This window comes from Sarcophilus harrisii, chromosome 3 (assembly GCF_902635505.1).
Source record: "Sarcophilus harrisii chromosome 3, mSarHar1.11, whole genome shotgun sequence".
Taxonomy (NCBI): Eukaryota; Metazoa; Chordata; class Mammalia; order Dasyuromorphia; family Dasyuridae; genus Sarcophilus; species Sarcophilus harrisii.
In genome coordinates, this window is record NC_045428.1 from 441,704,356 (window position 1) to 441,727,747 (window position 23,392).

A 23,392-nucleotide genomic window follows, 5' to 3' on the forward strand; every position below is an offset into this window, starting at 1 on the left:
AGTTTCAGTTTCTAGCCACTACAAAAGGGCTGCCACAAACATTCGTGCACATACAGGTCCCTTTCCTTCTTTATAATCTCTTTGGGATATAATCCCAGTAGTAACACTGCTGGATCAAAGGGTATGCACAGTTTGATAACTTTTTGAGCATAGTTCAAACTACTCTCCAAAATGGTTGGTATTCTTACAACTCCACCAACAATGAATCAATGTCCCAGTTTTCCCACATCCCCTCCAACAATCATCATTATTTTTCCTGTCATCTTAGCCAATCTGACAGGTGTGTGATGGTATCTTAGAGTTGTCTTAATTTGCATTTCTCTGATTAATAATGACTTGAGCATCTTTTCATATGACTAGAAATATTTTCAATTTCTTCATCTGAGAATTGTCTGTTCATATCCTTTTGACCATTTTTCAATTGAGAATGGCTTGATTTTTTATAAATTAGAGTTAATTCTCTATATATTTTGGAAATGAGGCCTTTATCAGAACCTTTGACTGTAAAAATATTTTCCCAGTTTATTGCTTCCTTCTAATCTTGTCTGCATTAGTTTTGTTTGTACAAAAGCTTTTCAGTTTGGTATAATCGAAATTTTCTATTTTGTGATCAGTAATGATCTCTAGTTCTGCTTTGGTCATAAAACCTTCCCTTTCCAGGTCTGAGAGGTAAACTATCCTATGTTCCTCTAATTTATTAATAATTCATTCTTTATGCCTAGGTCATTGAACCCATTTTGACCTTATCTTGGTTACTGGCGTTAAGTATGGATCAATGCCTAGTTTCTGCCATATTAGTTTCCAATTTTCCCAGCAATTTTATCAAACAGTAAGTTCTTATCCCAAAAGCTGGGATCTTTGGGTTTGTCAAAGACTAGGTTGCTATATTTTTGACTGTTTTATCCCTTAGAACCTAATCTATTCCACTGATCAACTAATCTGTTCCTTAGCCAATGCCAAATAGTTTTGGTAACTGCTGCTCTATAGTATAGTTTTAGATCTGGTACAGCTAAGCACCATCATTTGATTTTTTTCATTAATTCCCTTGAAATTCTTGACCTTTTGTTTTCCATATGAACTTTGTTGTTATTTTTCTAGGTCATTAAAATAGTTTTTGGGAGTCTGATTGGTATAGCGCTAAATAAATAGATTAGTTTAGGTAATATTAGTCATCTTTATTATATTTGCTCTGCCTATCCAAGAGCATTTAATATTTTCCAATTGGTTAGATCAGACTTAATTTGTGTGAAAAGTGGTCTGTAATTTTGCTCATAAAGTTTCTGATTTTCCCTTGGCAGATAGATTCCTAAATATTTTATATTATCAGTAGTTACTTTAATGGAATTTCTCTTTGTAACTCTGACTGTTGGATTTTGTTAGTGATATATAAGAATGCTGATGACTTATGTGGGTTTATTTTATAACCAGCAACTTTGCTAAAGTTGTGGATTATTTCTAATAACTTTTTAGCAGAATCTCTGGGTTCTCTAAGTATACCATCATGTCATCGGCAAAGAGTGATAATTTGGCTTCCTCATTGCCTATTCTTATTCCTTTAATCTCTTTCTCAGCTCTTATTGCTATAGCTAGCGTTTCTAATACAATATTAAATAGTAACGGTGATAGTGGGCAACCTTGTTTCACTCCAGATCTTATTGGAATGGTTGCAGTTTGTCTCCATTACATATGATGCTTACTGATGGTTTTAAATAGATGCTGCTATTATTTTAAGGAAAAGTCCATTTATTCTATACTCTCAAGTGTTTTTAATAGGAATGGATGTTGGATTTATCAAATGCTTTTCTGCATCTATTGAGATGATCATATGGTTTTTGTTAATTTGGTTATTAACATGGCCAATTATATTGATAGTTTTCTAATATTGAACCAGCCCTGCATTCCTGGTATAAATCCTACTTGATCATAGTGTATTATCTTGGAGATGATTTTCTGTAGTCTTTTTGCTAATATCTTATTTAAGATTTTAGCATCAATATTCATTAGGAGATTGGTCTATAATTTTCTTTCTCTGTTTTCAGCCTACCTGGTTTAGGTATCAGTACCATGTCTGTGTCATAGAAGGAATTTGGTAGGACTCCTTCATTCCTATTTTATCAAATAATTTATATAGCATTAGGGGCCAATTGTTCTTTAAATGTTTGGTAAAATTCACATGTAAATCCATCTGGTCCTGGGATTTTTCTTAGGAGTTGTTTAATTGCCTGTTCTATTTCTTTTTCTGAAATGGGACTATTCAACAATTTACTTCCTCCTCTGTTAATCTGGGAAGTCTATATTTTTGGAGGTAGTCATCCATTTCACTTAGGTTATCAAATTTATTGGCATAAAGTTGAGCAAAATAACTCCTTATTATTTCTCTAATTTCTCTTCCTTGGTGGAAAGTTCTCCTTTTCATTTTTAAGACTACTAATTTCATTTTCCTCCTCCTTTTTCTAATCAGATTTACCAAAGGCTTATCTATTTTATTGGCTTTTTCATAGAACCAACTCTTAGTTTTATTAATTAGTTCAATAGATTTTTTACTTTCAATATTTTTAATTTCTCCTTTTAATTTTAGAATTTCCAATTTAGTATTTGATTGGGTTTTTAATTTGGTCTTTTTAGTTTTTTAGTTGCAAGCCCAATTCATTAATCTTTTCTTTCTCTGTTTTATTCAAGTAAGCCTCTAAGGATATAAAATTCTCTTATTACGCTTTGGCTGCATCCCACAAATTTTGGTATGATGTCTCATCATTGTCATTATCTTGAGTGAAATTATTAATTGTATCTATAATTTGCTGCTTCACCCAATCATTCTTTAAGATGAGATTGTTTAGTTTCCAATTACTTTTTGGTCTATTTCCCTAATTTTTGTTGAATGTAGTTTTTATTGCATCATGATCTGAAAAGAAAGCATTTACTATTTCTGCTTTCTTGCATTTAATTTTGAGGTCTTTATGTCCTAATATATGGTCAATTTTTGAATAGGTTCCATGAACTGCTGAGAAGAAAGTATATTCCTTCTATCTCCATTCAATTTCTCCAAAGATCCAACATACCTAATTTTTCTAATATTCTGTTTACTTCTTTAATTTCTTTCTTATTTGTTTTGTGGTTTGATTTGTCTAATTCTGAGAGTGCAAGGTTGAGATCTCCTACTATTACAGTTTTGTTGTCTATTTCTTCTTGCAACTCTCTTAACTTCTCCTTTAGGAAGCTGAGTGCCATACCACTTGGTGCATATATGTTTAATATTGATATTGCTTCGTTGTTTATGCTACCCTTTAGCAGGATGTAGTTTCCTTCCTTATCTCTTTTAATTAGATCAATTTTTACTTTTGCTTGATCTGAGATAAGGATGGCTACCCCTGCTTTTTTGACTTCACCTGAAGCATAATAGATTTTGCTCCAGCCTTTTACCTTTACTCTATATGTATCCCCTGCTTTAAATGTGTTTCTTGTAAACAACATATTGTAGGGTTCTGACTTTTGATCCAGTCTCTATCTGCCTCCTCTTTATGGGGAGTTCATCCCATTCACATTTACGTTAGAATTACTAAATCTGTATTTCCTGCCATCCTAATAACCCCAGATTGTGCTTTACTTATTCTTGCCTCCCCAACCCTCTTTCCCCTTTTAAACTTTATGTACCCCTCTTGTAACACGATACTTATCCTCTTTATAATCCCCTCCCCTTTGAGTCTTTCCCCTTCCTTCCCTTATTACTCTTTTTTCTTTTCCTTTTCCTCTCCCCGTTTTTAATGAGGCGAGAGAAATTTCTCTAAAACAAATGTCAATTATTTTCTTTGAGCCAACTCTGATGAGAGTAAGATTCACACAATGTTCCTCCCTCTCTAAATTCCTCAGATATGATAAGTTTCCTTAGCCTCTTTGTGGGATGTGGTTTCCCTCTTTTTATCCCTCCTTCCACCTTATTCTGCCATCATCCTTTCCATATCTCCCTTTTTTTATGTTATATCAGTACTATCAAATTTTACATGTATTTTTTTTGTATATCCACAACAGAAATACAATTCTCAAGAGTTATTTTACCTTTTTCTGCATCTCTTGAGTTCTATTCTTGGAGATCAAATTTTTGTTTAGTTCTGGTTTTCTTCAGAAACAAATGAATTCATTGTTTCATTAAATTCCATCTTCTTCCTGGAAGAAAATGCTCAGCTTAGCTGGTAGTTTATTCTTGCTGCATCCCATGTTCTTGTGCCTTTCGGAATATCATATTCCAGGCCCTTCTTTCCTTTAATGTAGAGGCAGCCAGATCTTGGGTGATCCTTATTGTAGCACCTCGGTATTTAAATGGTTTTTTTGGCTGCTTGTAAAATTTTTTCCTTAATCTGATAGTTCTGAAATTTGGCCACAATATTCCTTGGGGTTTTATTTTAGGGTTTCTTTCAGAAGGTGTTCGATGAATTCTTTCAATGCCTATTTTACCTTCTGATTCTATTACATCTGGGCAGTTCTCTTTGATGATTTCTTGTAAAATAGTATCTAGGCTCTTTTTTCATCATAGTTTTCTGGAAAGTCCAATAATCTCAGATTATCTCTCCTAGATCTATTTTCCAAGTCTGTCATTTTAGCAAGTAGATAATTCATGGTTTTTCCAGTTTGTCATTTTTTTGGTTTTGCTTGACTGATTCTTGCTGTCTCAATGCATCATTAGTTTCAATTTGTTCAGTTCTAATTTTTAAAGAATTATTTTCTTCATTAGCTTTTTTTACTTCTTTCTGTATATGTCAATTGAGTTTTTGAATGTATTGTTTTGGTCTGTGGAATTTTTTCCATTTCACTAATTTTTTTTTTAGTGAATTATTTTCTTTTTCCAATTCACAGATCCTACTTTCTTGAGAGTTCTTTGTCTTTTCCAATTCACAAATCCTACTTTCTAGTGAATTCTTTATTTTTTCCAATTCACAATTCTTACTTTCCTGAGATTTTTTTATTTTTTCCAATTCACCAATTTTGTTTCCCTGCACTTCCTGGGAATTTTTAACTTTTCCAATTCGTATTTCAGGAAGTTGTTGCTCTCTTGTAAGGCTTCTCTTTCCTTTCCCATTTATCTTCTAACTCTCTTTTGAGACTTTTAATGGCCTCTTCTATGAGAGCATTATGTAAAGGAGGACAGTCTGATGCATTTTTGCTGTTTGAGGTCTCTTCAGGTTTGCTGACCTGCTCTTTTTCTGCATAGAAGCTGTGGATCGTTCTTTTCATCTTTTTATTCATGTTTTGAAGCCTTTAGGGTATGTCTCCTAGGCAAGGGGGTTACCAGCTTCCTCTGCAGAGCAGGGAGAGATAAACCGATTTCCGGCCTCAAGGTATGGGAGTGCTCCAGTGGAGAGTTTTCCCTTCCCCAACAGGAAGTGGATTCAGCACTGGCCGAGCTATCAAACTGCTTAGTAGGGCTGAGTGGATTATCGATTGCCCTAGGCTAGAGACTAAGTGGTGAAAGTGTCCCTGCCCCAGGCCGGAGCCTCTTGTGGGACTGTGAGTATTAGCAGCTGAGCGCAGACTGCAGATCGCCCGGAACTCTGCCCCAGTGTCTCTGCCCAATGCAAATCGGCCCTGGAAAAGCTCTTATGGCCCCAAGCCGAGCTCCCCACTGTGCAGATTGGAGGCTAACCTGGCTGCGTCCTCCCTGCGGTGCAGGATCACAACTGCCCAAGGAAAAGCCCTTACTGCGGGTTGGGCTGCGCATTGTGCTGAGATCTGTGCTTTCTCCTCGGTTTGAGACTCTCCTCGGAACCTAATTTCTCTCCCTGTCTTCCGATCTCCCCCTGGCCCTCGAACCAACCTTTTTGGCGAGACTGCAGATTTTCTTGGCCGGTGAGTTGTTCTATTTCTTATCTTTACGAATTGTAGCAGTCAAGACTATTTTTGAGGCTCGATATAATATTGATAAAGAGGGTAAGAGAAGAGCTTAGAAAGTCGCGTGTGTCTTCTCCGCCATCTTGGCTCCGCCACCTGTAGTTTGGATTTATATTTATTTGGCATAATTATTCTGAATAAATAATTCTATATGTCCAGTGTGTATGGCTTATGAAGATTACCTAAGTGGAACAGTGTATAGACTATTGTCCCTGGAGTCAGGAAGACATCTTCCTGAGTTCAAATCTGGCCTCAGACATTTAATATTTGTGTGACCCTGGGCAAGTCACTTAAATCAATTTCCCTCAGTTTTTTCATTTGTAAAATGACTTGGAGAAGGAAATGATAAACCATTTCATTATCTTTGCCATGAAAACCCCAAATGGGGTCATAAAGAATCAGACATCACTGAAAACAACTAAGTAGCAATACAGAAAATTAATGTTGACCATGAGTGGAATCTGATTGCTTTATTTCTGGATGAATAAATAACATCTTTACATGATGCTTTAGTATTTGAAATGCAATTTTTTAACATATTAATTTATTTGGTTCTTACAATAACCCTCTAAGGTAGGTGCTACTATTATACTAATTTTTTATAGAAAAGGAAATTATGCAATTTCCTACTTAGGAAATCAAAACACTTACAGGAATTGCCCAGGGTCAACTAGTAACTGTAAAGCAGGATTAAAACTTTAGGTTTTCTGTATTCCAAGATCAAAGCTCTTGGTTTGCAACTTTACTTCATGAGTACTGTGAGAAAGAATATCATCTATTTTTAAAAAGTGTATTCCTGTTTTAAGTTCACTAAATAACACTGAATAACTGTGATATACAAAAGTATAATATATTATCTTAGTAATGATGAGGTTAGTGGAAGTCACAGAGTTGTTAAAATCTCATTATGGTTGGCGCACAGATTCTTCATGAAAGAATTCATGAACTTGAATTATTAATAGGCAAAAATGAAAGTTTATTGTTGGATAGGAAGCCGATTCTGCTAAGAGAGCTAAGAGACTGACTTCTTTAGTGGCAAAGTCCTATTAGGGAAATGGAAGCTGATACTGAGAAGAGAATGCTTTCTTAGGGGGCAGGGTCCTAGCAAATTGCTCTGAGCCTGCTGCAAGGAGTGAGTTTAGAAAATGCCCTTTAAAAGGAATTTTTAGGGCTTCAGGTTGAAAAGGAAGCCAAAGTTTCCAGGTCTAGATGCTTATCAGTATCCGGCTCAGATCTCCTATTGGAATTAACAGCACTTCAAAGGGGTGCTTTTTGACCAAGATTTCTAATTGCATCAAAGGGTCTGGCATCCCCAAAAGATAATTTGTTTGGGGGAAGACTCCACAAGGGATCACAGATCAAAATGGAACACAGTTTCAGAGTGATAATCTTAAAGGGAACACAGTTTAAGGTAAAGGGAACAGTTTCCCTCTCCTTTCAGTAGTACTTTAAACTCAGAAATGGTTAGGAATTCTGGACAGAGCAAAAAAAAAAATCAATCCAACTAAACAAACATATAAATGCCTATTATGTTCTGACCATTATGCTAGATGCAGGGGTTTCAAAAAAAAGAAAATTGAAATAGAACTGGCCTCAAGGAACTTACAGCCCATTGGTGAAAATATAACATATTAAAAGAAGAATAAATACAAAGCTATATAAACTAGAGAAGGTCTCTAGTTGGGGCTTTGTTCCAGAGAGAGAGACAGAGAGAGAGAGAGAGAGAGAGAGAGAGAGAGAGAGAGAGAGAGAGAGAATTACTGAGATATGACATTTACCTTCATAAATGTGAGTATGCTTTGCCATTTTCTCATAACATTTTTTTATGTTCCCATCATAAGGTGGCACTATTGTGGAATGGAGAGATCACTCACTGGTTTTGAAGTTGGAGGACCTAAGCGCTGATCCCAGTTCTAACCTTTTAGCAACATCAAGGCAAGTTACTTCAGGGAGGTAGAAGGGACTCCAATATTTATCTAGTTTAATGAATTCCCAAGAAGGAATTCCTTTATCATATCCCTGAAGGTATCCCTTTAAGGGGAGACTAAAAGATTTCCATTGATCAAAGGTAGGACACCCTACTTTTCCACAACTTCCTATCATGAATTTGAAACTTTTAAAAAATTACCAATATGCTGACATCTTCGAATCTTCTTTTCTTTTAGATAAACATGACCAAATTTTCCCACCAATCTTCACTGAGCATCCATTCCAAAAGTATGGTCCAAGTAACCTTAGGAGTCCCTGAGGACCTTTTCGGGAGAGGTCTTTGAAGTCAAAAAATAGTATTAATATGTTTTGATTTCTAATATGATAAATATTGATAGTTATAAATCACATAGGCAAAAACTATTTAGGAGGTTCTCAATCAATTTTAAACTTACAAAGGAGTCCCCAAATCAAAATACTTGAGAACTGATCTCATATAGGGGTCCTCAAACTACTGCCTGCGGGCCAGATGCTGCAGCTGAGGATGATTATCCCCCTCAGCCAGGGCTATGAAGTTTCTTTATTTAAAGGCCCACAAAACAAAATTTTTGTTTCCGGTCCTCCAACAGTCTGAGGGACAGTGAACTGGCCCCCTATTTAAAAAGTTTGAGGACCCCTATGATATAGAATATGGTTTCAAGTTTCCTCAACACTTTGTTGCCTCCTTATTGATTGCTTTGGCTTGTTGATGTCTTTCTAAAATTTGATGCTCTGAGCTAATAGAGCTAATAATAGATAGCTAATAATAGATGCTCTGAAATGAGTGTGATAATAATAATAATAATAGTAATAGCTAAAATTTACATGGTACTTTAAGGTTTGTACAAGGAGATATATTATCTCTTTTTATCCTCATAGCAATCATGTAAAATCAGTGGTTTTATCATCCTTATATTACATATAATAAAACTGAGTTGGAGAGGTTAAGTGAATTAGGGTCATACAGCTAATTAAGTGTTTGAAGCAGCATGTGACCTTGGGTCTTCTGACTCTTAAGTCAATCACTCCCTCCACTATTCAGTCTAGTCACTCTATAATACTCGAAACGTGGCCTTAGACATTGGTACTTATAACTTCCTGCATTCTAGATTTATGCTTCTCTTAAAGCAGTCTAAAATCACCCGAATATTCATTGCTGCTAACCACACTATTGACTTATGCAGTGACCTCAGCAATTATCACTTTTGAAATTCTTTGAATTCAATGAATTTTAGAAAGAAAAGAAAATGCCTCAGCACTTGAGGCTTGCTTGGCACTTGCTTGTTGCACTTGGTGGTTGTCTTGGTTGAGCAGGAGGGATGTGAGGTTGGTCAGAGGTACTGCCCAGCCCTCACCTATACTGCTATTGCCCTTGGTTATGGGTAAGCTCCTCCCCAGTGAAGGAAGGAAGGCCAGTCAAGTGGAAGCTCACCATGCTGAGGCTGTGCTTGTTGTTACTCAGCAGGTTTCAGGGAAGTTCCTGTAGGATGGGGCTGTAACACATCACCTCCCAGCTCCCCAAACAGTTATACTGGAAAGGGCACAGAGCAGCTGGTGCTCAGCAGGAGGAGAAACAGCAGGAGCAGGAGCACAGGTAGTGAGCAGCAACTCAGGCAGAGGAGGTGGCGGAGTCTCCAGGACTCCTGGAAGCTCTAAGCCCGGGGCAGAAGCCTGAGCCCGGGTCAGTGGAGGGCCTGAGACCATAACTTCCACCTCCACATTCAGGTTTTCAGGAAGCTTAGTTGGTGTGCAGGGGGGAGAGAATAGAAAGATTACAATTTTTCTCAAAAAAGTTGGGGCAAGAAGTGAGGAGCCCAACTGGGTTAGGCTGGAATGGGCTGACTTGTTTCTCTGCAGCTGGAAGCCCCAATTGCCCCTTTGGGGAATTGGGTGGGGAGGACTGGTTAATTAGGCTGTAGACTGGAGATCTACTCCTTTTGGGATGGTGCTCAATGTTTTCAGCACTCATCTGCAGTCTGGAACTAATTAACAGCATGTATCAAGATACACTGTACCACTGGAACAGAAATATGGTCAATATCCCAAGAATATTTTCCTACAGATTTCTGTCCAGAATGGTTCTGACCTATTAAGACCATGTCTACCACCAGTCAGTCAGTTTTGAATCTATAACATTCCAGTGACATCTTTCAGTTCACTTGACATTTTTCCACCCCATACATGTGTAATTGAATTTTCTATTGCCCATTGTTAATATTAATCCTGACATGAATCTCATCTGTCCAGGCTTTTGAAATCTTTTTGACTTCCAATTCTCTCATGCAGTCTACTCAAGGGCTCAATTGTGCTTCTTTTGCTGATCTCACAATGCCATTATACCACCCCTCCAATATAGTTTGTTGAATGGAACAGGGTTATGGTCATCCAGTGATATCTCAAGAATATTTTCCTATAGACTTCTATCCAGAGTGGTTCTGATCCATTAAGATCATGACTGTAGTCAGTCAATCTGTTTTGAATCCTACTGTATTCCAGTGTTATTTTCATCCACATATTTCCCATAAATGGAGGTTTGTCAAAAATCTTGCTGAAAGGGGCAGCTAGATAAGCATAATGGATAGAGCATTGGTTCTGAAGTTAGAAGGATCTTAGTTCAAATTTGACCTCAGACATTTAACACTTAATATCTGTGTGACCCTAGCAAGTCACAGTCCTAATTGCTTTGTCAAAAATCAATCTTGCTGAAATTCAAGTATTCTGTGCCCACAGTGTTTCCCTCAATCACCAAACTGGTATGTATGACAAGACACCTCTAAGATCTCTTCTAATTTTAATTCCTCTGATCCTGGGTGATCAACTTATATTTAACAATAGAGGAAAAAAATGCTTTCCATATGTCTACCTTAAATAAATAGTACTATTCTCTTCTAAGTGTTCACTACATAAATTGTTAAGGTAAAGGATAATATTTCATGTCAGCACAAGTTTTTATGTCAGTTATTTGTTTTCATGATCTTGATCAAAGTGACTTAGAAATGAATGCATTAGGTTTCATTACTTAAGCATTATATCATGGATAAATTTCTCTTATGGATTAAGAATTTAAGATTCTAGAAAGTAGTTTTTTTAGGGCTACAGAATTTAGCCTGACATTCATTCACAAACATGAACTAGTCTAATAGGAGAAAGCTTATTACTTTCCCAGCAAGTAGTTTGCAGATTTATCTGACATATTCTAAATATAAAGAACAACAAAATTTCCGTGAAAAGTAAAGAAATTTTCACTTAATGTATATGGAAACTAATATAAGAAGAAGTTTATCTGGTTTAAAATTTCTGTTGAACATCTTCAGTTAGCATTAAGATCAATGTTTTTTTTTTTTTTTCTCATTGAAAGAGTTAAATTTAAAAAAATTGTTCTTATGGTGCCTCCTCAGCAAAAATCAGTAATTTAACAGCAATTTTAAATCTTTCTTGAGCTAGAATATGCCAAGTATCCAGTGGTATGAGAAATTGATATTTAAATAAGAGAGCCACATATTTGTAAACATTGAAATGCACATTAAGCAATGATTCTACAATATAACTTGATTTTCTCCCCATTTCTTATATACTATTATAGTCCCAAAGTGGTTTTTAAGAATTCGTGCTCTTTTTTTGCTATTGCATCATATTTATATTCCAGGGGTGTGAAATTACTTCCCTCAAGAGTTTTTAATAACATACCTAAAACAATGCTATACTATTAAATTTGATTCTAATATATTCGTCACATGCACAATTTATTTCTATATTGTAAATATCCTTCAACTGTGAAAGACAAATGATTTTTATTTTCTTGAGCCCTTGATCAGATTTTATTTATGAAATGGGGAAAAAGAAAAACATTGTCATTTTCTAACTCTTGATTTTTATTAATATTTGTAGCTATTTGATTTACTGAGAGAAAACTGACCCTCTATTACAGTCTATTCATTATGGTGTGGAGGTGACCCTGGGTTTTCAAGGGCCATGACAATGTAAGTTAAAAAAGCTTTGAATGTACTCAGTGATGAACTGTGCACTGTCTGAGAACTAACCCACATAAATTGGAGAGCTTATCATAAAGTGTTGAATGACTTTGGCTATGAGAGCATATGAAGTTTCATCTACCAAGGAATGAAAGGATTATATTCTGCATAAGTGGATGGTTTTACAAGGAATTCTGTGGAGGGAAAAAATGACAAGGCTTGGTAATAGATTAGGTATGTAGGAAGAGTATAGACATTTCAAACTCAACATATCCAAAACTTAACTCATTCTATTTCCCTCCAAATTCCTGTCACTTCCAAATTTCCTATTACTGGTGAGGAAGCTACCATTCTCCCAGTCTTCTAAACTTGAAGCCAGGATGTCATCCTCAAATCTTGACTATCTCTCACTTTGTCTCTTTATTGTATCCAATCTGCTGCCAAGATTTATCGATTTCTCCCTTGCAACATCTCTTAAATATGGTGTTCCTCTCCTCTGATAATGTCACCATGCTAGTGTAGACCTTCATCTTTAAGCTTGGACTATTACAATAGTCTGCTGGTTAATCTACCTGTGAGCCCCACTCCAGTCCATCCTCCATTCAGATGTCAAATTGAGTTTCTTAAGTATCAAGTTTAACCATGACATCTCTTATCCCACCCTCACCTCCACTCAATAAACTCAATGACTCTTATCAACCTCTGAATCAAATATAAAACACTGTTTTCCAGGCTATTCTATTCTTCACTATCTCCCAAACTCTGGCCAAGTTCATTGTTTGCATGACATTATCCCCACCCCATCCTCTGCCATCTCCTTTTCCTTTGCTACCCACATCATTTAAGTAACATCTTTTGAAGCATTGAGGTTTGTAGTGAAAGCAATTAATTTATGTAATTATGATGAAAGAAATGCATGCTATCCCCAAATGTATTGTATCTTTTTCTGTATATCAATTACAGAAGCTAAAAGTTAATTTAAGTCTTGCTTTATGTCCTGATACCCCAAAACAGTAGGGAAGTATGAGTCTGTTGGCAAAAGAACTGTCTCCACTGATGCAGATTGCAATCTTTCTGTAATTGGTAGTCTTATAATCTGAAGATCAGAGAGATAAGGTGACTTGTTCCTGGTGACACAACTAATGCCAAGGATGATATTTAAATTTCAGGTCTTTTTTAAACTTCTTAAGTCCAGAGTATTATGTCCCACTACCCATCATATTCTTTGGTAAAGAAATAAAATTATATCAAATTGCTCAGGTTGAGATTAAATTTTTTATATAAAATATACAATATGTATAAATATATAAAATGTTTTTATATAAAATATACATGTGAAATTCAAATATTTTCTGAAATGAACAATTATGTTGATGGTTACTGAAGAACCAACTGGCAGTTAGGACAGACATAGATTAAAAGCAAAACTTTGAAGGACCTAGAATTAGTTTTCTTCTACATAGATGTCAGAACTGTTCTCATAGAGAAGCCTTTGTCAATCAATAATTCACTACCCACATATATCTGGCTCTTGAATTTTATGTAAGAATATAACACAATATTTGTCAAAGTAAATTCCAAACATTCCTTTTTAAATCACATCTACATTGAAGAATACTCTTGCTAGACTTCTAGTTTATGTACTCTTCCTTTCTTTTTTCTTTTGGAGGGGGGAAGGTTATTATATTTGACCTCAGCTAAATTTCAGTGAATCACAATAAAAAACTCATTAAAAACTAGGAAGAAAAGCAATTATAAGAACAATAAAAATTATTAATTACCGCAAAATAATTTTTTACAGCATCTGTAAATATGTGCATGGTCTTGAAAGTGTTCTTATTTTTAAGGTGATATTCTTACCTGAGGTCTTGAAATGGGTCTGCTCTGACAAGTGGTGTTTCTACAGAGTGCTCAAAAAGAGCTCCTTCAGGTCCTAAATGAAAGCAATAGCCTTTGTTAAAATGATGCAATAATCACTGCTATATATAAATATCATATTTAATGCATGTCACCATGATCTTTAAAGAATAATAATTGCAGATTATCCAAATGGCAATATATGGAAAAGAAATTTGTTTATAGAAATTAGTTCCATGATAGCAATTTTGAATTAAGGCATGGACACGGGATTATTGAAGGATTACCTTTTATTAGCTCAGAGTTATTGACCAATGTAGATTATCCAGAAAATGGCAAAAAATTTGCAACACGTTAATGTAGTTGCATATATTTTGTATCTAACAATATCAGAATTGTGGTTAAAATTATATATCATAAACTAACAGATGAGAACCTCTGATAATATAACCTCAAAATATCCTTAATAATTAGACACGTTGTAGAATTGGAACATAATCTTAGACAAAACTGCTTCCTACAATTGTCCAGAAAAACTACCTCTCCATAAAAATGAGAGATTATTTTTTAATAAATATGCAGTTTTAGCAGAAAAAAAAATCAAAGTCATGTGGGAACAGGATGAGATATACATCATTTCTTCTATCCTGTTGGTGCCAAATGAATGTATATTACTGGGCAGGAACTAACTGTGTGTGTGTGTGTTTCTTTTTCTTTTTGCCTTTCTCCACATCCCTTTACTTAGAACAGTGTCCAGCACATAGTAAACACTTAATAAATATTTTTTTAACTGATTGACATTGCTTGTATTCAATTAATTTTGTATTTAATATTTTCTTCCAGTTACATTCAAGACACATTTTTTTTCCATTTGTTTTTAAGAGTTCTAGGTTCTTTCCCTTGTCCTTACCACAACAACAACAAAAAAATCACATGTGAAGTTATGTAAAACATTTCCATAAAAGTCAAGTTGTGAAAGAAAACATAGATCTTCCACTCTAATGAAAATAAAAACCTTCAAGAAAAATTAAGATAAAAATAAAGCGAGAGAGAGAGAAATAAAGAATGCTTTAATTGGTATTCTTACTTGATCAGTTCCTTCTTTGGGTATGGATAGGATTTTTTATAAGTTCTTAGTAGTTGTGGGTGATTGTACAACTGAGATTAACAAAGTAATTTATACTTGGTCATCCCAGAATATTGCTATTACTTTGTGTACAGTATATTTCACTTTGTTCATGGATGACTTTCCAGTTTTTTCCTTCCTGAGAGCCTCCTGCTTATTATTTCCCAGAGACCAATGATATTTCATCAGAGAAACTTGCTTCAAATTTTTTTATAATTATAATTACTAATTATATTCCCCCCACTTATTCTCTCTCTCCTTTTACCCTGCCTTCCTCAAAAGTGTTTTGCTATTGATCACTCTCCCCCTTCCCATATCCTATTCCCTCCTATTTTCTTGCAGAGTAATATAGATTTCTATATCCCTATTGAGTATGTATGTTATTTCCCATGTGAGTCAATTCTGATTAGAGTAAGGTTTGCTCACTCCCCCTCTTCTCTCTCTTTCACTGGGGTTGTATTGAAGATACTTTCAATTAATTTCTCGAGGATGAGCTTACATTCCAGTAGTTTAATTGCAAAAAAGCAATCAGCTTATTCAATCACCCAACTGTTTGTCCATCATTGAACATTAAAGAGCATTAGGAATATAACAATTAGTCCTAGAGCTATATCTATCTGGACTTCACTGAATAGAGGTTGAGAAGAATGAAAAAAGTAACAATAATAATAATAACTAATAGCAATCATAGAAGCTTTTATTTTCATGTTCTTTAAGGTTTTCAAAGAACTTTAAATACATTGCTCCACTTGATCATGGATAGAGGTATGTTATAACACTTTGGCAATAATAACTCTTGCAGAAGAAGTGATATAAAAGCCATAATCCAGGAAGTATGTGATTGAAAAAGTAAATGAAATAGTAATTTAGCAAAGGTTAAGATGGAAAGACAAATAATTATACTGGTATTCCAGGAGAGAGTTCCTATGCCAGCAGAATCATACTTCCTTACTATTTTGGCATATAGCAAGACTTAAACTAATTTTTAGCCTCTGTAATCGATATACAGAAGAAGAAACAATGTATTTGGGGATAGCATGCATTTCTTTCATCATGATCACATAAATAAGTTGCTTTCACTACAAACCTCATTTCAATGGACCTGCTACTTAAATGATGTAGCTACCAAAGAAAAAGGGGATGTAAAAGATGAGGTGAAAACAAGTTTCCAAAATATTTTTTTTTAGATTTTCTATGTAGAATTTGTAAAATTATTTGGATAGGATTTGGTCAAGATTTGCATGAACAGATAAGATAATATTGTGATATGTACAGCCAGAGAGAGTCTTCACAGTGGTGAGATGATGGATCCATTTGAGATTAAATATTTTAATCCATATATCAAGACATTAATATTTTATCATTATTGAAAGTGGAGTTTGAATGAGATGAGTTCCAAATTAGCTCCCCTCTTTCTTCCATTATTCAAAATCTTCATTAAAAAATGTCTTTATTTTCCAAGATTCTATTTACTTCCCTCTTTGGGTTTGCTTTTAGATCTCTCATCTTTGATTATTTGACCTTAATGATTTTATCCTTTTCTTAGATATGTTTATTTAGAGTAGTCAGAAAAATGGTAATAATTCCAACACCCCTCCTCCCCCCACTTAATCCACTACTCACTCTTTCCATAAAGCAAGTTAATTGTGAGAGAGGAGTAACATGCCAGAATAAAAAGAGAGAAAGGATCAGAAGAAGAAAAAGGAAGGAAAAAAAGATAACAATATAATTTAGTTCCCCTCCCTATCACTACTTCCTAGTCCTATTTTCTTCCTATCGGATTACCCTCCTGGAGCTATAAATTTATTTGCTACCAAGGTTGTTAAAGGTATACAATACAGCTTAATGATGGAAAGTGCAATATTAAGTCTCCAAAGGAAAGTCCAAGTAAATCCTATTAAAACTGAAGAAAAAAAGAAGGGAGAAAGATTATGCCCAGCTACTATCTAAAGAGGCTGAAAATATGGTGCCAAATATCCATAGCCTTCAAGCAGTACTTTGGATATTTATTAGATCTGATTTGTAAAATTGTACATTTTGCTATTTTGGTTCCAAAGCCATGAAGAACTGAAAATTTATTTAAAAACATCCAAAAAAAAGTCGTTTAAATTAAGTCTAAGAAACTATATGCATCGAGTCTGAAATAGTTGTTATTGCTGCTGCTATTGTTGTTGTTGTTGTTGGTGGTGGTAGTGGTGTGTGTGTGTGTGTGTGTGTGTGTGTGTGTGTGTGTGTGTGTTTTCTCCTAGGGGCACAGAGAATTTTCATGGGAAAACTTCTACCACTGAATATTGGCAACTTCAATTTATGGTGCCAGAGAGATGTGTTGGACAATGAAAAATGAAATGACCTTGCTAGGGTCAAATGACCTAGCTTTAATGTGAACCCAGATATTTCTTGTTCTTTGCCTCCCAGGCCAGTTCTTTATCTTTTACCCTTCTATTTCTCATTTATTCTGCTACTTAGTCATAAAGATTAGTTTATTAAAATGCATAAACAACTCTATTATCTATTACATTATATTGAAATGGTCATTGAATCCATTGACTGATAAATCAAAAAGCACATATTAAGTGCCTGTTCTGTGACAGATAACATGCTTTATGATCTGAGGCTTTCAAGGAACTTCTGTTTTATGGGGGTAGATAGCTTCTATGTAAACATATACAAAAAAAAAAAAAAAAAGACAAATCAAACATAATGTAGTACGGGGAGGGTGGATATAGCAGTGGGAAGATCCAGAAATGCTTCACATAATAATAACAATTGTGACAATAATAATCTACTTTTATATGACACTTTAAGGTTTGCAAAGTGTTTTACATGTTAATTCATTTGATTCTTATACATCTCTGGGAGGCAGGTGCTATTATCACCCCCATTTTACAGATGAGGAAAATGGCAGAGTTTAAATGATTTCCCCAGGGTCACACAGCTAAGGGAAATATCAGAGGCTGGATTTGAATCCATGCCTTTTTGGCTATGAGCTCTAAGTTCTATCCACTATGCTGTTGAGTTGAGTTTTGGAGAACAGATTCTTCAAGAGATTCTAAAAATGATGAGAAGGAAGCATATTATTAGCAGACAAGTGCAAAAGCATGGCGATCTCAATAAGAGCAGGAAATAGCAAGCAATTTTTTTTTTTTGGGGGGGGTTTGATTAAAGACTATACAAAGGGGAGTCATGTACAATCAGGCTGGAAAGGTAGGTTGGATTCAGGTTATGAAAATTTTTCAAAGCCCAACAGATAACATTTATATTTTGTTTTAAAAGCAATAAGAAGCGTTTGGAATTTAGGGAATGGAATGGTTAGATATTTGCATATTTTAGTAGTTATAGATAAATTTGAGTGGAAAGTGGCAAACCGATTAGTAGGCCATTATAATAGTCTAGGAAAACAGTAATAAAGTTCTGCACTAAGGTACTGGTTGTGTGAATAGGGAGAAAAGGTTGACTGTGAGAGATCTTTTGTAAATATTCATAGGGCAAGATTTGGGAAATGATTGAATATACAGTGTGAGGTTAGGATGAGGAAACAAGATTGGTTCCCAAATTGTGAATTTAGGAGAATGGTGGTACCCTCCTCACAAATACAGAATTTGGTAGATAATAAATTCTGTTTTGAACTTGATGAGTTTAAGATGTCTTTGGGACATCTCATTTGAAATGTCCAATACAGATTTGATGATGTGGCAAACAAAGTTGGAGATGTGGGAGATATTTGGCCTTGAACACTTATGGATACCTTTTCTGGTTCAGATTGTAACCTGTCATGTATAATTTTTATCCAGGTTCTTCCAACAAATCCCATTTGTTGAGTTTATAACAGCATGATTAGAAACACAAATACTTCTCTGTAGAACACCACAGATAGTGGGGGAACTCTGAGTAAGGTATAAGACCCTTCACTCCAGAGGGAACCTGCTGACAATGTCTGGTTTGGCTCCCCACCTCCCCTTGGGGCATCTTACCCTTCCTGAGAAATCAAAGGGTGGTGTGACCACCTGCGTTCTACTTGAAACAAGGGATACTTACAATAAAGAGGTATTTACATATCAATAAGTAGGGTGCTTATAGTTAGCATTTGCTCAGTATGTTGCAGTGATGTAATCACACTAAGGTATTTAGGGGCTGAGAGGACTTGAAATAAAGGAACTCCATCTTTGGGTCTCTGCTTCATCACTCCTCTACTAAAACCAAAAACTCAGGCTAGTCCCTGTGATCCTCCAGAGAGTTAGTCCAGAGGATATATTTTGGCACCCCAATATGGGGGCTATAAAAAGCATAGTACATTTTGGCACCCCAGTTTGAGGGCTCTGGAAAGCACACTACACAGTTTGAATGATTTCTTAAAATACAAACCTATATACTCTAAACATGTTATCTACCACAAAGTAGGATTATCTATCATTTATTTTGCATAATTTTATCTTAGTGCATTTATAGAAAACACATAACATAGGAGCTGAGATAAAAATAATAAACTCATTTGGTCCTTTCCAACCTATCTCTGAAATAAACTGCATTGGTAAATCCAGCCAAAGAGACAATGTATTCCAAGTGCTCAAGCAGATTAAAATTTTTATTGGAGCACCAGATGTTCAGTTGCTTTTTTCCCAATGATACCTTAGATCACTAGAAAAGTGCTATCCACAATATTTTACAGAAGAAAAAGGTTTCACACTGATTTTCTAAACACATGGCAATTTACTTTCCATCTAATTATATCATAGTGTATATCACAGAACCATTTGATTATTTTAATGTACTTTCAAGTAGAAAGTCTTAAGATTGAAGATGTATTGTTCTATAAACCCTGCAATTGTGTTTGGTCACAAAAGCTCTAAATATCCAAGTTGTCCAATCCTGTATTCATAATTGCCACTTACACTTAAAGTAAAAATTGCTCAAAGACTGTTGGTGTATCATAGCTGAGCATGACTAAAATGCTTTTGTGATTTTTTTTTTTTATAATTTCATGATAATGATTATTAGTCTCCTATGGTATTTCAATTTTTGTGAGGTTTGAGCATCATACTCAAATATTTCCCATCCCATATTCTAGGAAATACAATCAGCTTTAACACCTGCTCATTGTTGAAAATGGGAGATAATATTTGAAATGTCTTATAGCACATAATCAAAAGCAGGATTGATGTAGAAAAAAGAAAACAAATTAGGACCAAATGGAGTTATATTTTGATCTGATTATGTAAACAAAACATTTAAGATAATGTATTGTATACATTAGTTAGAAAAGAAAGATATTATATGAAATACATGTAAAAGCCAATAGCTTAAAATTTTTTAGACACAAGCTTTAAAAATCTTATTATATATGATATATGCCAAAAGCACATTAACCTGGGCATTGAAATCTTCGTTCAAATTTCAACTCTGCCACTTACTATATGGATTCCATTAAGCCATTTAAACTCTCCAAGTTTCAGTTGGCTCTTCTATAAAATAAGGCTTATAATCTTTTCCTTTCTTCTTTTCTTCCTCCTTTTTTTCCATTTCTCCATTTCTCCCTCCCTTCCTTCCTTTCTTCCTTCTTTCCCTACTTCCATTTTTTCTTCTATCCTTCATTCTTTTTTCCTTCTCTACATCTCTCCCTTCTTCCTCCCTTTGTTTCCTTTTTTCTTTCCTTCCTTCCTTCCTCTCTTCATTACTTCTTTTTTTCCTTTCTTTCTTCCCATATTGCAAGATCAATGATAAATCAATATTATTATTATTATTTTTTTAATATTATTTTTTAAAAACACAAACATACATGCAATGCAATGAGTGGCAGCAAACAGGCAGAACATGGTGGCCAAAACATTTGGGGAGTGAAACAAAATCACCTTGAAGACTAAAGAATTAGAGTACAATGAAAAACAACCGGACAATGAATCAGAGCTGTCAAGTGACAGCAATAGTGAGCTAGTGTTTTTCCTAAAGACTTCAGCTATAGAATTTCATGAAGTTTAAAATGTCCACGTGTCATATTTTATAGATGGATGGAGCTGCCAATTCAATTTTTCACTTTAACTGGTGTATTCAGTATTCATAAGATATGTTGACATATACCTTAGTTTTTGCAATCGATGCACTGATTCATGGGCAAATATGTTAACTCTTGTCATGGCCTTCCCATTTCACCTTTCTGAACCTGGGGTATTACAGAAACTTTTCTCTTTTATACATGTGAGCCTTTGAAACATTATTTTGAACATTATATAGCATAATGAAACACAGCATAATATAATGGTCATAATAAACACACATAGTTGTGTATTTATTACCCCATAATATAAAGCTTGTTTTACCTAGATAAGAAACCTATCTGCTGTGCATTAAAAAAAAAGTGTAGCAGATTAGTTTCCCAAACTTAACTTCTGATTGAATTCACTGATAACAAAGAGTTCATCAAAGAAAAATCAATGACAATCAGCTTTATAGTAATTTATCACTTAAAATCCATGTCAGGAACCTAGGAACAACTGTTGTGCTGAGAGACTCATAGTAGGTAAATTTGCAATTCTTTTCAGCAGCTCATTAAGCTAGTACTTTCAAGAACACAACAATTCAATCAAGCAAAAAGTTTCTTATATGGGTGACATTTCCCCTTCCAGACAACAATTCAGTTCAAGATGCTGGAATTCTGATGATTCAAAGACAAAAACAAAATACTTCTGCCTTTATGGAGCTTACAGTGAACTGGAGGATACAGCATATACATATACATAAATAAATAAATGGTGATATGAAGAGCACTACCAAAGGATAGACCAGGCAAATTTAATCTTGAAGAAAGATAACAATACGGGGGCAGAGCTGGAGAGAGGAAGGATTATAGACACTGAAGGACACTGGCAGGAGATGGGTATGTTGGGACTAGAGAAAAGCTGGTAGTTTGGTTTGGCTGAGGAAATAGTGTGGACAAAAAGGGGTAATGTGAAATAAGATTGGAAAATAAATTCGATTATGGTAAGGCCTTAAATACTAAGATGCAGGATTTATAATTTATCTCAGAATCAAGGTGTCTGAAAGATGATTTTAGCAGTGATATAAAGCATTCATTTGAGAGAGGAGAGCCTGGAAGTACAACGCAAGTAGTAGATTATTATACTATAGGGATGAACACAAAGGAAAAAGATAAGTAGTTAGTATATTTTAATAATAATAATAATCACAATAGCATTGTTTATTATATAACCAATGATATTATTATTATATATTTATATCTGTATGTACTCCTTGAAGGAGAGATTCTCCTTGAATCTTGGCTCCACCCAAGGGAAACAGGACAAACAATTTCATTCTGTTATCTAGGTGGGGCTAGTTGAGTCTGGAGCTGGAGAATTCCAACCCTATTGAATTAAAGATTAGCCCAGAGACTCATTCAATTCCAAGATTTTCCAGGTTGGATCGCACCCAGCCCCCATCAAGAGCAACCCCCAGCTTGTAGCCAAGGCTTATAAAATGAGCCAACTTGGGGCTCAGTCCTTGCAGAGGACCTAACATGCCAAGGAACCTCTCTTCCTGGCATAGTAGTAACCTCTGCCTGCTGAAATGATATTCTCTTATAGCATTAGCCTCTCTTTATCCTCACCTATTTCCCTAACAAGACTTTATACCTCTCTGTCAGGATTTTTCCACTAGAAACTTCACTTCTCTGTCAGACCTTGCCACTAAGGAATTCAGCCTTTCTATTCATGCATAGCAAAGGTTGACTTCCCAATGCCAATAATAAACTTCTTTTTTATCAGTCTAGCTTTTCAGGTTTGTAAATTCCTTTACGAAGGACCTCTGTGCAGCCAGAAGGGGGTTCCTACAACTCCTTACCTTGCACCGAATCCTATGGGGATTTAGGAAAGCCAAATCTCTTCATTTGGTTCCCTGAACCCAGAACCTGCTACTAATATTGAACATTCTCTCTCTTATAATGCCTCGTAGCATCTAAGATCTGGTCATATTCTTGGCTTGTCCAGTGCCTCCTAGCAAGCTGTTGGCAGCTTCCTTTTTTCTCCTGTTGTTTCCTTGATTTTGAATCACTGATAACATGGAGTTCACATATTATTTAGCTCATTTTCAACATTTTCTAATTAGCTCAGCTTTCTCTTGAGAGAAGACCTTAAACCACCTTTACTACCTTATATCCACTATTATTTTATCTTCATATTTTCAGAGAAGAAAGAAAAAAATTAGAGAAAATTATATATTATAAAACTTTGCTTTTATTCTGTGAAAAACTCCATGTCTGTCTTCAAGTCAATACATATATCTATGGAGAACTAAATCACTAGTTGCAGACAAGTTATTTTAAGTAGAGTGACTAAAGGTTTTGCTTTAACTAGTATGCCAAATCATGTTCCTGATTCCTGTTCCTATCTGAACATTTTTGAACAAAAGAGTAGGTCCTACTTTCTCTTTAATTTAGAGTCTTAGATTGCTGCCAAACACAGAGATGTTAAATTATTTACCTCATTTTATGTAGACAGTTATGTGTCAGAGAGCAGAGGTGCATCAGATAGGTTATCAGACTTGATGTCAGGAAGACCTGTCTCAGCTATGTGATCCTGGACAAGTCACTTAATCCTATTTG

At 35.0% G+C, this 23,392-nt stretch overlaps 1 protein-coding gene across 2 annotated transcripts in view; it reads right to left on the minus strand.

Annotated features, from left to right (window-relative positions):
* SGCG (sarcoglycan gamma) overlaps window positions 1-23,392 on the minus strand; it is a 242,957-nt gene that overhangs the window by 54,042 nt on the left and 165,523 nt on the right. For both annotated transcript variants that reach the window (XM_031960792.1, XM_031960791.1), the window contains exon 6: window positions 13,680-13,752. In XM_031960792.1, coding sequence (XP_031816652.1) covers window positions 13,680-13,752 — 73 coding nt within the window. The remainder of the gene's footprint in view (window positions 1-13,679; window positions 13,753-23,392) is intronic.